Consider the following 14464-nt stretch of genomic DNA (forward strand, 5'->3'; position numbering starts at 1 on the left):
ATAAGGCTTCATCTTGAATACTATGTACAATTTTAGTCCCCTAACCTAAAAAAAATGGTATTATGAAGGAGACTCACCTGTTCTCCTGAAGTGAGAGGGTGTCCTACCAAGGGAGAACAAATGGTTTAGGCCTTTGGGCTTATATTCCTTGCTATTTACCAAAATGAATGGTGACCTTATTTAATAAGCTAGCCAATTAAAAGTGATTATCTGGTTATTACCATACTGCTTTTAATGGTATCAGCTACATGCAGATTGGCTGCTGTGTTTCATAAACTACAGCAGTGACCTCACATTTTTAAGAACGATTTCATTTATTGTAGATGGCTTTTCGACATCTGGAGATTATGAAATGCATTATATAAATTACAGTTTTTTTCTCCTCTTTGTTTTGTGATTAGATATATTTCATTTTTTAAACACTGTTTCACAATTCATTCAACCATAGACTTGGGTAAATAAAATAAGAATAGGCAGCTATTTCAGTGTAAGTGGACATTTTAAGCAGATTACCCATGGTAGAGATTAATTTGTTAAACTGAATGAAATGCACGTTATTCATGGAGAAGATATTTCGAAGTGGTAGCCTTATAGAAGTTCATCATCTGTACTTTTGGTTGTAACGTACAGCTCAAAAGCACATTTTCTGCAATAGCATTGTATTGTGGAAAATAATGTAATTGGCATCTTGTACAAGTAACTTTGCTCATCTTTTTTGATCAAAGGTTACTTTCTCTGTTTTTGTCTTGCCCTTATTTATTCTACCTTATTTATTTTCTTTTTCCTCCTATTATTCTGCTGTTGAATTTTACACGCCATTCCTTGCGGTTGAATTCTACAGTATACTATACTTAAGCTGCTGGTATTGTTATATTTGAAGGCTTCAGTGTTCACTGAATTTCACTTGTGCCGCGAGTTCCCAGTGTAAGTATGAATGTTGAAGAGTGGGTAGGGTGGGTATCAGGTTGCAAGTGTCTGGAGCCTATCTCTCAGATGTGATAGCAGCGATAAAGTTTATGGCTTAAGTTTTAGTTTCTTATTTATTTGTCCTAGATTTAATGGTGATGGAGTGCAGAACTGTTACCTAAAAGACCAACAATACTTAAAAACTTTTTATTGTTTTCCTTTTAAGTTCTTTTCACATTTTTTAGCCTTGTCTATACTATTTGTTTTTCAAAAAACAAGTCCATCCCTATTTTTGTCATTTTCCTTGCAATTTGTATTTGTTGACACTGACTCATCAAATCCATGATCTCCAACTGGGATATGTGCATCTCCCAGATGCTTTACAAATTACATGACTCTGGTCTTTGACAAATGTAATACTGGAATTTAATCATATAATTTAAACTTCAGTACAGGAACATTTGATGAGCAGGATCTGCTAACAGCAGAGATGAATTTGAGTGAATTCTAAGGGTTCTGAATGTAGAATTAACAATGATAAAATACAGAATTCTTAGCTTTATAAATTAATGAAACATTCTTGATTTTGTACTTAAAGCTTTGTAAATTAGAGGTTAGACTTCACATTGAACATTTTGTTTAGCTCTAGGCACTGTATTTTAGAAATGTTGTGTTTGGAAATGGTACGGACAAAATTTTATCAGCATTGAACTGAAGATATTGCCCCCGGTTGTTTCCTTTTAGAGCAAAGAAATTCATGTGCTAGGGTGAGGGGATAATATAATTTTGAAACACCTCAATAACAAAGTCGACAGATTTGATGAAGAGGAGCAATTTCCATTGACAAGGAGAGTTGGTAACCAGAATACACATATTTATGATGTTTGGTAATAGAAACCGGGAAATGAGGAGCCTGGGTAGGAGAGGGGGTGGAATTATATTCTGAGTAGTGATTTGGGATGCACTGTTTTCAGAGAGGGAGATGCCACAATATCACATTGTTCATTTTTGGCTTGGTGTTTTCCAATGAAGCTGTGATTGACACCAGTTTAATGTAACACTTAGATTGGAAGTGAAGGATTTGTACTTCACTTGTCTCTGCTGCTAACTTTCTAAAGGATATTTGTACGTACAACCAATCTTTATTTTTGCTTTTAGCAAGAAGTGATGAAGTTTACAGATCTAGAAAAACTCTACCTCTACCTTCAGTTGCCTTCTGGTCCCAGCAATGGAAACAAAAGGTAAAGCCAACGTAGATATTCTGTTGCTCTTTATTTACATTTTCAAGGAACTGCATGTTTATAATAGTAATTAATTGTGTAAAGATGAGCAGCAACAAATGTATTAAGTTAATTAAACTTGAAGAGAAATACATGATTTTGTTATAAACATGACAGCATAAAGTTTTGAAGTACCAGTCAAAAGTAGTACACCATTTAATGATTTTGTTTTGTTTGACAAGTAAATGTCACATGGGAACAAAAGGTAAAGCCAACATGGATATTCTATTGCTCTTTATTTAGCTTTTCAAAGAACTACATGTTTATAAATAGTAACTAATTGTGGAAAAAATCAGCAGCAATAAATGCTATCAAGTTAATTAAACACGAAGAAACATAGCTGATTTTGTTATAAACATCACAGCATGAACTTTTGAAATACCAGTCAAAAGTAGTACATCATTTAATCACTTTGTTTTGTTTGACAACTAAATGTCACGTGGTCCGAGGCATGTTGGAATAGTACCTTAGAAGCTTAATTTTAGCAGTCTATATTTATCAAGTTATTTTGCTGGATCTACAAGCGAATGACTTAACCTTTTATTGCTCTGCTCATTATGAAAGAAGCTTGTTTATGGAGTTTCATGCTATATGTTAACTTTGCAGTCTATCTGTGAACATTTTTGAAGTGTTGTACACTGAGCCAGTTTCTCGGACAAAGGGGAATTCAGCACGATACCACAGGTTGAAGCACCCTTGGTGTCATTAATTAATAGAAAATTCACTCTAAGTTTCTAACCTTATTCCTGTTGCAGCAGGTAGAAAGGGAAATTATATCAGATGGGAAGCCTTCATGATCTGAGAGTTTGCTTGAAAATAGTATTGAAAATTTTAGAGTGGCTTCCTCTTTGTGGTGCCAGACAGTTCTGGAGACCAAAATGATGGAAGAAAATGTTCATTCTCCACTTGTGTTGTTTGCCCAGGTGACAATATGCATGAGGAGTAATGGGCAGACTGAAGAGGCACATCCTCCTGTTTTATTCTACACCTCATCGCCATTTCAACTTTCTATCAGTTAGCCTGTTGAGCAATTTTATCATAAGCAGTTCATTGCTGGCTTCCTTTTACAAATAATGGAGCTGTAAGTGGCAGTTTGGAAGCCTGTTAGCTTGATTATTTTAAATGGCAAGATACTTACAGTTTGCTGTCCTCCTATAGATCTGGTTTGGCGCCAGGTGGTAGCTAGAATTGAAATGTGTAAGTTGTTAGTCTAAAATAATCATCAGTAACCCAATTTAAGTGGGATTTGTTATATATTTTCCATAATACAACACATCCCATTAAAAGTGGATTTGAGGGAGTTTGATAGGAGGCGTTTTACTACAGGAACAAGAATACTATGGAGCTAGAGGTAATAAATAAACGACCATCACAATTAATCTACAAGAGAACTCAGGAACTATTATTTAATGCAGCTTAGAATGTGAAACTTGTCACATCTATGTGTCACTGAGGCAAATAATACTGCATTTGAAGAGGAAGCCAGATACATTTGAAGGAGTATGAATGAGGGATACATTATGTTAGCTGAAGAAAGACTGTATGAGGTTCCAAATAAATTTAATTTGGTCAATTAGTCTATTTTTCTGAGCTGGACAGTTACATATGTAGCAGGAAAGCTAATTGCACATTTTTACACAGATATGAAGCAAGCTTTACTGTAGGTACACCAGATTTATTCTATCAGTTTTCAAAGTTTTCATTGCAGCTGGAAACGTTCAGTATAATTTTCCTCTCATTCTTGTTAGAGTTCAAAAATCTTTTTTTTTTTGTTGCGTTTTCATGTATTTCCAGCAATTTAACTAGCTGCTTAACAATATACTGGCTTTATGGAGCATTATATATATTTACAATAGGCAACTTTTGAAAAAAAATATTACCCAATTTTCATTTGGAGCAAGGAAAAAGAAATTAAAATGTTTGAACTATTAACATAACCTTTATTGTCAGAAATGATTGAAATTATATAATGGAAAATTGCCTAATTAATTTATTCATTAGTTAACATCACAAATTACAAAATGATAAATTTACTAGTAATCCTTTGTGTAATTATCCATTAAAACAAGAAAACCTCCACTGTATAGCTTGTTTAATTTTCATGTGACCGGTTAATATTTCTCATTGTTTGCAGCAATCCGAGCTCTTTGTCATCCAGTCGCACCCAACAAATGCATGCATGTAACTGGATCCGAAATCACTTGGAGGACCACCCAGATACTTCACTGCCCAAGCAAGAAGTTTATGATGAATACAAGTAGGTATTGCATTAGAAACCCTAAATAACCATGAAAATTGTATAGCTACAAGCATAATTGAAGCCTGAGTTTTAATTTTTAAATGATTTACGTTTTTTTTGCAGTATGTGCCATTTTAGCTCTATATAAATGTTCCAAATTTTTAAATAGATCTTGTTTGTAGGAAAAAATAACTAAATTGAGATAAGTTGGATATTTTGAAATTAACCTGTGCCAATTTGAACTTCCACCTTCTTCTTTAACTTTTATTTCTCTCTGACATTATATTCTTTAACATAATTGATCAGAACCGTAACAGCCTATATTCCTGTTTCTTCCTTTTTGGCAAATATAATTTATTTGTTAATCTAATCATGGTTATGAAAGTAGAAATTCAGCTGGTAGGAACTGTTACATTTTGTCACTCAAAAACATAAAACCAATTGAAAGGAGATGTGTGTCCAACTGATTTTTTTTTACTTAAAGCGAGGTGCATGCATATGACATGGCAGCATAATAGTGTGTGTCATTCATAGACTTAGAACATATAACCATAGTAAATTAGTTAAGCAAAGAATGCTTATCAAACAATATATTTACAATATTACTCAAATATTACTGATATATTAAATACATAACACTCCTCCCTTCTTCGCCATGAACTCTAACTCAATATACAGTGCCTTTCAGCTCCCACAAATATTTTCACATTTTACGATCTCATTTTCTGAATTTACAATACATTGAAGAACGATTTTCTGAGCTAATCTACGAAACATTGGGCATCGTGTCCTCAAAAGAAAAATTCCAAGATCTGTCAGCAATTAACTAAAAATTAAAAACCAAAATTGTGAGGCTGAAATTCCTTGTAATTACTACATTAACTTTCCTCGGGTGAAATAGACAGTATTACCATACCAACTCTCACAATTTGTACAAAATTGGAGGATTACCTGATCTCAATGAATTCATAAGAATAAATATCCCCTTTCTCTGTAAGGTCCAATAGCATGGTAGATGTTCAACAGACCAAATCAAAATGAAGACAAAAGAGCATTCAAAGTAAGTCAGGGAAAGGATAATAGAGAAGCACAAATCTGGGGAAGGGTATAAGGCCATCTCAATGACTTTGAACTATCTTGGTGCTCAGTGCAGTCTACTGTGAAAACGTGGAAAAAAATTTGAAACCACAGCCACACTGCCTAGGTCAGGCCGTTCCTCTGAACTCAATTGCTGGAGAAGAATGGATATTATAAGAAAGGCTACTGTGATGCCAACGGTCACCCTGATTGAGCTGCAGAAGTCAGTGGCTGCAACTGGAGTTGCAGTTCAAGGCTCCACAATCTCTAAGGCCCTGCACAAAAAGAGTATTTATGGAGAAGTGGTGACAAAATAAAAAGCATCTCCTTACCGGTAAAGACTTTGTAAAGTGTCACTTAGAAGAGACTGTAAAGTTGTGGAAGAAGATCTTGTGGTCGGATGAGATTAAAGTGGAAGTGTAATGCAATGGGGATGCTTTTCATCAGCAGAGACTGGAAATCTGGTCAGAGCTGATGGGAAAATGAATGCTGCTATAAACACGGAGATCCTGGATAAAAATCTGCTTGCCTCTGCCAGAGATCTTAAACTGGGGATGAATTTAGTCTTTCAGCAGGACAACGACCCAGAACATGCTGCCAGAGCAACCATGAAGTGGTTTCAAATGAAGAAAATTGATGTCCTTGAGTTGTCCAGTCAGAGTCCTGGCCTTAACACGATCAATTGCGCATCTTTGGCAAGACCTCAAGATTGCTGTCCATTGCCACTCCCCAATTAAACTAGCACAGCTCGAGCAATTTTGCAAAGAGGAATAAGCAAATCTCTCTCAATCATTAAAAGACTACTGTCTATAATAGCTGCAAGAAGTGCTGAGCAAAGAGTGGTGAATACTTTTGAACTGCTGATTCAAAAATAAAAATTATCAGTGAAATTGATCAAAAATCTCTGGATGTAATACTCATTTATGTGAACCAAGTGTTGGGGCTGAATATTTGTTCAAGGCATTGTAGAATGCACCTCAATTTATATACATCCACTATATACGTATTATACTAATAATACATTCACTATATAGACATCCAAAACATAGTAAATTTTAAATTATCCCATTCAGGCCTAAAGATTTAATCGCTGCAGAGGATTTCTTACTCTTGTGGGATAACATCTTTCCTGACAAGGAAGGTCACTATGCTTGGCAGGTGAGACTTGTAGCTGTAACTCTTCGTCCTGACAAAGGGTCTCGGCCTGAAACGTCGACTGTACCTCTTCCTGGAGATGCTGCCTGGCCTGCTGCATTCACCAGCAACTTTGATGTGTGTTGCTTGAATTTCCAGCATCTGCAGAATTCTTCACGTTTTTGTCTTTGCATCTACTTTTACAAACAGCTTTTCGTCTCCCACTTGAAGTTCATGCAATAATCTTAATGCATGCAGAATAGATTCTGGGTCATCTTCTCTCAAAAGCTGAATACTTGCAATTTTCCTGAAGCTCCTTGAATTCTCTTCCTGCTTCAAACCAAGCCACATTTTGTAAGTAAATGCCCAATTAACATATCAGAATCTTTCTCAGATATGCTGCCTACAAAAGCTATTGTGGTTGGACCAGTGTTTTCATCATTTTTGCGATTCCTGTGATATCAGTTCCTGGCAATACCTTTCTTAATTCACTTTCAGTTGACTTTATTTCAGGGGATTTGGCATGCAAGTACTAGATGGATTTCTAATCAAGTTGTAGTTGTTTCTGTTAATTATGCTATGCAATGCTGATCCTTCTGCATTTACCATATTCAAGTCCATTGTGACTTGTTGGTTGTTGTATTTCACTGTTTCAAATGGCATTCCCTCATGAGTTATCTTTTTGCAGTATATGTGCTGGTTAGATATCTGCAGGCTTCAGTTCAGTATCTTCGAAATGCCATTCAGATGCATTTTGTGGAATGACTGAAACAGCCGAGCCAGTCTCAGTTCCATTTTAATTAATTTGCTGGTCACTTCTGGTATAGGTCCTATTGCTTGTCTCATGAAGAAGATGGCACCAGCAAACAATGCGACCAAGGGTGACATCCTGAAACTATTTCTTTCGCTTATTTTACATCTTTTTCTTCTGCTGTTGCTGGAGCCTGTTGTGATATACATTTAGATAGTGTGTTTTCAGACCACTTGAGTGATCTGGCGCTTTGCTGTCTCTGAGAGAGTTCCATGAGGCCGAGAAGCTTGGAGACAGAGCATGAACACATTATCAAGGCAAGTAGGTGTTCAGTGTCATCTACCAACCTCTTGCTCGCTGCTTCCGAAGGAAGGTACTTGTGTTCGATGCTGTCAAAGGGTGATGCCAGAGTTCTGAGTCTTGGGCAAGGTTTAATCAATGAGGTTTGTGGATTGGACTCTGTAGCTCACATTATGATGTGTTTTTGATTTCTGGTCACTTCCTCTTTTGTCGCTATTTTGGGCAATTTTTGATCGGGACTGTCTGCAGATCACGAACTTTTCAACATAATGGTATAAGGGCTAAGAGTGTTGTAAAAGCAAGCCTGAAGGCTTTGTGTGTCAATGCAAGGAGCATTCGTAACAAGGTGGATGAATTGAATGTGCAGATTGTTATTAATGAATTTGATATAGTTGGGATCATAGAGACATGGCTCCAGGGTGACCAAGGATGGGAGCTCAACATTCAGGGATATTCAATATTCAGGAGGGATAGACATGAAAGAAAAGAGGTGGGGTGGCATTGCTGGTTAGAGAGGAGATTAACGCAATAGAAAGGAAGGACATAAGCCGGGAGGATGTGGAATCGATATGGGTAGAGCTGCATAACACTAAGGGGCAGAAAACGCTGATGGGAGTTGTGTACAGGCCACCTAACAGTAGTAGTGAGGTTGGGGATGGCATTAAACAGGAAATTAGAAATGGTGCGCAATAAGGGAACAGCAGTTATAATGGGTGACTTCAATCTACATATAGATTGAGTGAACCAAATTGGTAAGGGTACTGAGGAAGAGGATTTCTTGGAATGTATGCGGGATGGTTTTCTGAACCAACATGTCGAGGAACCAACTAGAGAGCAGGCCATTCTAGACTGGGTATTGAGCAATGAGGAAGGGTTAGTTAGCAATCTTGTCATGCGAGGCCCCTTGGGTAGGAGTGACCATAATATGGTGGAATTCTTCATTAAAATGGAGAGTGATATAGTTAATTCAGTAACAAAGTTTCTGAACTTAAAGAAGGGTAACTTTGAAGGTATGAGACGTGAATTAGCTAAGATAGACTGGCAAATGATGCTTAAAGGGTTGACGGTAGATATGAAATGGCAAGCATTTAAAGATCACATGGATAAACTGCAACAATTGTTCAGCCCAGTTTGGCAAAAGAATAAACCAAGGAAGGTAGTGCACCCGTGGCTGACAAGGGGAATTAGGGATAGTATCAATTCCAAAGAAGAAACGTACAAATTAGCCAGAAAAAGCGGCACACCTGAGGACTGGCAGAAATTCAGAGTCCAGCAGAGGAGGACAAAGGGCTTAATTAGGAAAGGGAAAAAAGATTACGAGAGAAAGCTGGCAGGGAACATAAAAACTGACTGTAAAAGCTTTTATAGATATGTGAAAAGAGAAAGATTGGTTAAGGCAAATGTAGTTACAGTCAGAAACAGGTGAATTGATCATGGGGAGCAAGGACATGGCAGACCAATTGAATAACTATTTTGGTTCTGCCTTCACTAAGGAGGACATAAATAATCTTCCGGAAATAGTAGGGGACTGAGGGTCTAGTGAGATAGAGGAAATGAGGGAAATACATGTTAGTAGGGAAGTGGTGTTAGGTAAATTGAAGGGATTAAAGGCAGATAAATCCCCAGGGCCAGATGGTCTGCATCCCAGAGTGCTTAAGGAAGTAGCTCAAGAAATAGTGGATGTATTAGTGATAATTTTTCAAAACTCTTTAGATTCTGGACTAGTTCCTGAGGATTGGAGGGTGGCTAATGTAACCCCACTTTTTAAAAAAGGAGGGAGAGAGAAACCGGGGAATTATGGACCGGTAAGCCTGGCATTGGTGGTGGGGAAAATGCTAGAGTCAGTTATCAGAGATGTGATAACAGCACATTTGGAAAGCAGTGAAATCATCGGACAAAGTCAGCATGGATTTGTGAAAGGAAAATCATGTCTGACGAATCTCATAGAATTTTTTGAGGATGTAACTAGTAGAGTAGATGGGGTGAACCAGTGGATGCGGTATATTTGGATTTTCAAAAGGCTTTTGACAAGGTCCCATGCAGGAGATTAGTGTGTAAACTAAAAGCACGCGATATTGGGGGTATGGTATTGATGTGGATAGAGAATTGGGTGGCAGACAGGAAGCAAAGAGTGGGAATAAACGGGACCTTTTCAGAATGGCAGGCCGTGACTAGTGGGGTACCGCAAGGTTCAGTGCTGGGACCCCAGTTGTTTACAATATATATTAATAACTTAGGGGAGGGAATTAAATGCAGCATCTCCAAGTTTGCAGATGACACAAAGCTGGGTGGCAGTGTTAGCTGTGAGGAGGATGCTAAGAGGATGCAGGCTGACTTGGATAGGTTAGGTGAGTGGGCAAATTCATGGCAGATGCAATTTAATGTGGATAAATGTGAGGTTATCCACTTTGGTGGCAAAAATAGGAAAACAGATTATTATTTGAATGGTGGCCGATTAGGAGAAGGGGAGGTGCAACGAGGCCTGGGTGTCATTATACACCAGTCATTGAAAGTGGGCATGCAGGTACAGCAGGCGATGAAAAAGGCGAATGGTATGCTGGCGTTCATAGCAAGAGGATTCGAGTACAGGAGCAGGGAGGTACTACTGCAGTTGTACAAGGCCATGGTGAGACCACACCTGGAGTATTGTGTGCAGTTTTGGTCCCCTAATCTGAGGAGAGACATCCTTGCCATAGAGGGAGTACAAAGAAGGTTCACCAGATTGATTCCTGGGATGGCAGGACTTTCATATGATGAAAGACTGGATCGACTAGGCTTATACTCATTAGAATTTAGAAGATTGAGGGGGGATCTTATTGAAACGTATAAAGTACTAAAGGAATTGGACAGGCTAGATGCAGGAAGATTGTTCCCGATGTTTGGGAAGTCCAGAACGAGGGGTCACAGTTTGAGGATAAAGGGGAAGCCTTTTAGGACCGAGATTAGGAAAAACTACTTCACACAGAGAGTGGTGAATCTGTGGAATTCTCTGCCACAGGAAACAGTTGAGGCCAGTTCATTGGCTATATTTAAGAGGGAGTTAGATTTGGCCCTTGTGGCTAAAGGGATCGGGGGTATGGAGAGAAGGCAGGTGCAAGGTTCTGAGTTGGATGATCAGCTATGATCATACTGAAAGGTGGTGCAGGCTCGAGGGGCCGAATGGCCTACTCCTGCACCTATTTTCTAGGTTTCTATGAACTGAACTGAAATGGGTATGTCTGGACTCTTCCATTTTGCATTTTATATTCTGTGTTTTTGCTCTTTTGTTGCCATTTGTGCAATTTTTTTTGTTGGGGGGGGAGTGGATTGATGTTTTTCTTTGAAGGGGTTCCATGGTTTTCTTTGTTCTGTGGTTGTGTGTGGGGAAGACAGCTCAGGGTTGCATATTGCATACATACTTTGATAATAAATATACTTTGAGTCTTTGGACGGTAGTTTTCAGTTTGTAAATCTCAAGGCTAACTGGTCCTATGTGACTCACATCATTATCAGATTTCACATCAACAGCATGCAGATTAGTGCTGTTTCTGAAACTACAGTTTGACTTTTTAACTTTTTCTCTTCCCTGTGCAGTCCATTTTTGCCTGCCTGACACGCTTTTTTGAATGTGTCCTACACTGTTGCATTTTCTGGAAGTTTTGCTTTTAAATCTGCATTAGTCTGGTGTATGTGAGTCCCTACCACAATGATAACACAATTTGGTTGGCCAGGCATGTTTCTGTTTAGACGTTACAGTTTTGTTCATGCACACTTTCATCCTGACTGCAACCTAGTTGCATCTCTGGCTCTTGTTTACATTGATAACTATTTCAACTGCTGTATTAAATGTGAATGGTGCTTCAGTAGGGTACTATTTTTGCTTGCTTTCTTGTGAGGTTTTACAAACTAAACAATCTCTCAGTGCATCATTTACCCTTTCGTTGAACTGACAATGCTTGGAAAATCTCTTCAATTCAGCCATGTAAGCTTTTGATTTCCTTTTGATTTCACTTATGAAACTTAAAGCTTTCTGCAATCAACACTGGTGTCAGTTCTAAGTATTCATGCATTACTTTCATGATATCTGCAAAGCTCATTTCAGCTGGTGTGGTTGGAGCAGTCAAACTTCTAAGCAAACTTTCAATCCAATGCACTCAGCAAAACTGGCAGTTATTGGCTACTTCATTTGCTTCAAAATACCGCTCAATCTGTTCAAGGTAGGTGTGTCTGTGTCTGAAGGTAGATGAATTTGTTAATGGCTATCTGTCCACTTACAGCAATGTTTTGTGAAATTATTTAAATAATTAGTAAAATATAAAATTTAGAATATAGAAGGTGACAATTGTCAAAAAAAAAGTTCTCCTTGCTCCATGACACTGCAGGTCATGGCTCTTCAAGTATTGTTTAAATTTAATCAGATTTTTATCTGTTCTGCCCTTTCAGCACCCTACCACTCTCTGGGTGATGGATAAAATCTTCATTTCCCCTCTCCTCCTTCTGCCAGCTGCCTTAAATCTGCACTCTGATTTTTTGTCCAAACTGACGAAGAAAGTATTTGGCTGATAAACTGATGAAGGAAGCTTTTTGCTGCAGATGAGGGGGTGATTTGGAGGTCTTTAGTTTTATTTATTTTCTTTTTCATGCTGGTTGGTGGGGGGAGGAGTTGATGTCTATTCTTTCATCACTCATGGTCTTTCTGTATTAAATGACTATCTGGAGTAGACAAATATCAACGTAGTATTATACATGCATACTTTAACAATAACATGAAACTTTGAAGTAGGTAATTCCTACTATTCTATCTAAGCCATTTATTTTATAATCTCCTGCCCTCAGCCTCATTTCCAATGAAAATAACCTCTGCCAATCTCTCTTTTAGTCCCTGCTGCAATTATCCACTAAAGGCACCGTCTTCAAATATCTCTGTTCCTTCTCTTGTGTCATCATATTTGTTCTGTAACATGACCTCTGCCATATTATTTATTTATTTAAACAGTGACAACAGTACCTAACGAATTGATAATAGTTGTAAAAACTTTTGTGCATTGTCTTTTGATTACCACTTGCACTCGACTGGAGAACATTGCAATGAATGGTTTCAATAAGGACTTTATTAATCACAAGATTTGCAGGCATTCTTTTGATGTGATAACTTTTGAGGTTTAAAATTTTTGGTCATTAAACATGGGAAAGACTTGTCCAGAAGTGCCTAAAGCGCAACTATAAATTGTTCAAATGAAATGGTTCCAGCTGCATTGTATCTGCTAAGTAGCATTGTAACTGATTGACTGCAAGTTATTTAGCAAGTTTATTTAGAGTCCTTGTTGCACAAAGAGCCATTGCTGTTTCTATTCATGAAAGAATCCTAGAATGTCAGTGTTTGTTCAGTCTAATCTGGTATTTGGTTATAATAACAATGATACTGGAGCTCACGGCAGCAATTTGAACTTAATTAATTTTGCTCTAATTTCAATGGGGAGAATCTGGGTGATGATGGCTTTATTTGACCCACAAGATCCTGTTTGGAGTACAATCTAAGTACAAGAACACAATTTCAGTTTTGGTGAATGTTTGGTTTAGTTTGTAGAACTGAAATTTTATTTGTCACCTTGCATCAAAGTTGGTGACGAATCAGCAGAGAGGAGGGAGAGGCTGAGTGGTACCATAACAATGACCTCTCGCTCAGTGTCAGCAAGACCAAAGAGCTGGCTGTTAATTTCAGGAGGAGGGAGCTGGAGGTCCATGAGTCAGTCATCATCAGGGATCAGAAGTGGAGAGGGCCAGCAACTTCAAATTCCTTGGTGCTCTCATTTCATAGGATCTGTTCTGAGCCCAGCACGTCAGTGCAATTACAAAGAAAGTTTGGCAGTGCCACTGCTTCTTTAGAAGTTGGTGAAGATTTGGCATGACATCTAAAACTTTGACAAACTTCTATCGATGTGTAGTGAAGAGTATATTGACTGGTAACTTCACAGTCTGGTATGGAAACACTAATGCCCTTGAATAGAAAATACTACCACAAGCAGTAGATACAATCCTCCCCACCACTGAGTGTGCCTACATGGAGCGCTGTCGCAGGAAACCAGCATCCATCATCAAGGATCCCTACCATCCAGGCCATGCTCTTTTCTCATTGCTGCCATCAAGCAGAAGGTACAAGAGCCTCAGGATTCCTATACCTCAACCGTCAGGCTCTTGAACCAGAGGGGATAATTTCACTCTCATCCCATCACTAAACTGTTCTCACTGAACTGGACTCACTTTCAAGGACTTTTCATCTCATGTTCATATTCATGTTCATATTTGCAACTATTTATATTTAGTTATTATTTTCTGTTTTGTATTTGCACAGCTTGTTGACTTTTGCACATTGGTTGTTCGTCCTGTTGGGTGTGGTCTTTTCATTGATCCTATTCTGATTCTTGGATTTACTATGCATGCCTGCAAGAGAATGTCAGGGTTGTATTTGGTGACATGTATATACTTCGTTAATAAATTTACTTTGAACTTTGCATTTCTTTAACTGATAAGAGTTTGAGTATTTGTCTTCACAGATATAGAAAGTGAGCATTGGTATCTTCTGCTAATGTCAGGACCACTTTGTGCCAAAATGCAATGGATTTTTCTAATATAGTGAAAGCAGCTACCTGGATGCAACTTCATCAACTTGTCTTGCTTTGATAACTGATTGTAAATTAAAATGTAAAATATTCCCAAATGTTATATATTGTCATAACTCCCAAATACCCGTAGCAGGGTGTCTGATAACTACGATGGTCATCAAGAGCATTTAAATAT

The 14464-nt window shown here is 37.9% G+C and overlaps 1 protein-coding gene across 1 annotated transcript in view; it reads left to right on the forward strand.

Moving 5' to 3' along the window:
• Window positions 1-14464, forward strand: part of LOC140209867 (DNA-binding protein RFX7-like) — a 102468-nt gene that overhangs the window by 52411 nt on the left and 35593 nt on the right. Inside the window, exons 3-4 of the mRNA XM_072278461.1 lie at window positions 2065-2147; window positions 4321-4443. Of these exons, the coding sequence (XP_072134562.1) occupies window positions 2065-2147; window positions 4321-4443 (206 nt within the window). The remainder of the gene's footprint in view (window positions 1-2064; window positions 2148-4320; window positions 4444-14464) is intronic.

Source organism: Mobula birostris, chromosome 14, assembly GCF_030028105.1.
Source record: "Mobula birostris isolate sMobBir1 chromosome 14, sMobBir1.hap1, whole genome shotgun sequence".
NCBI lineage: Eukaryota > Metazoa > Chordata > Chondrichthyes > Myliobatiformes > Myliobatidae > Mobula > Mobula birostris.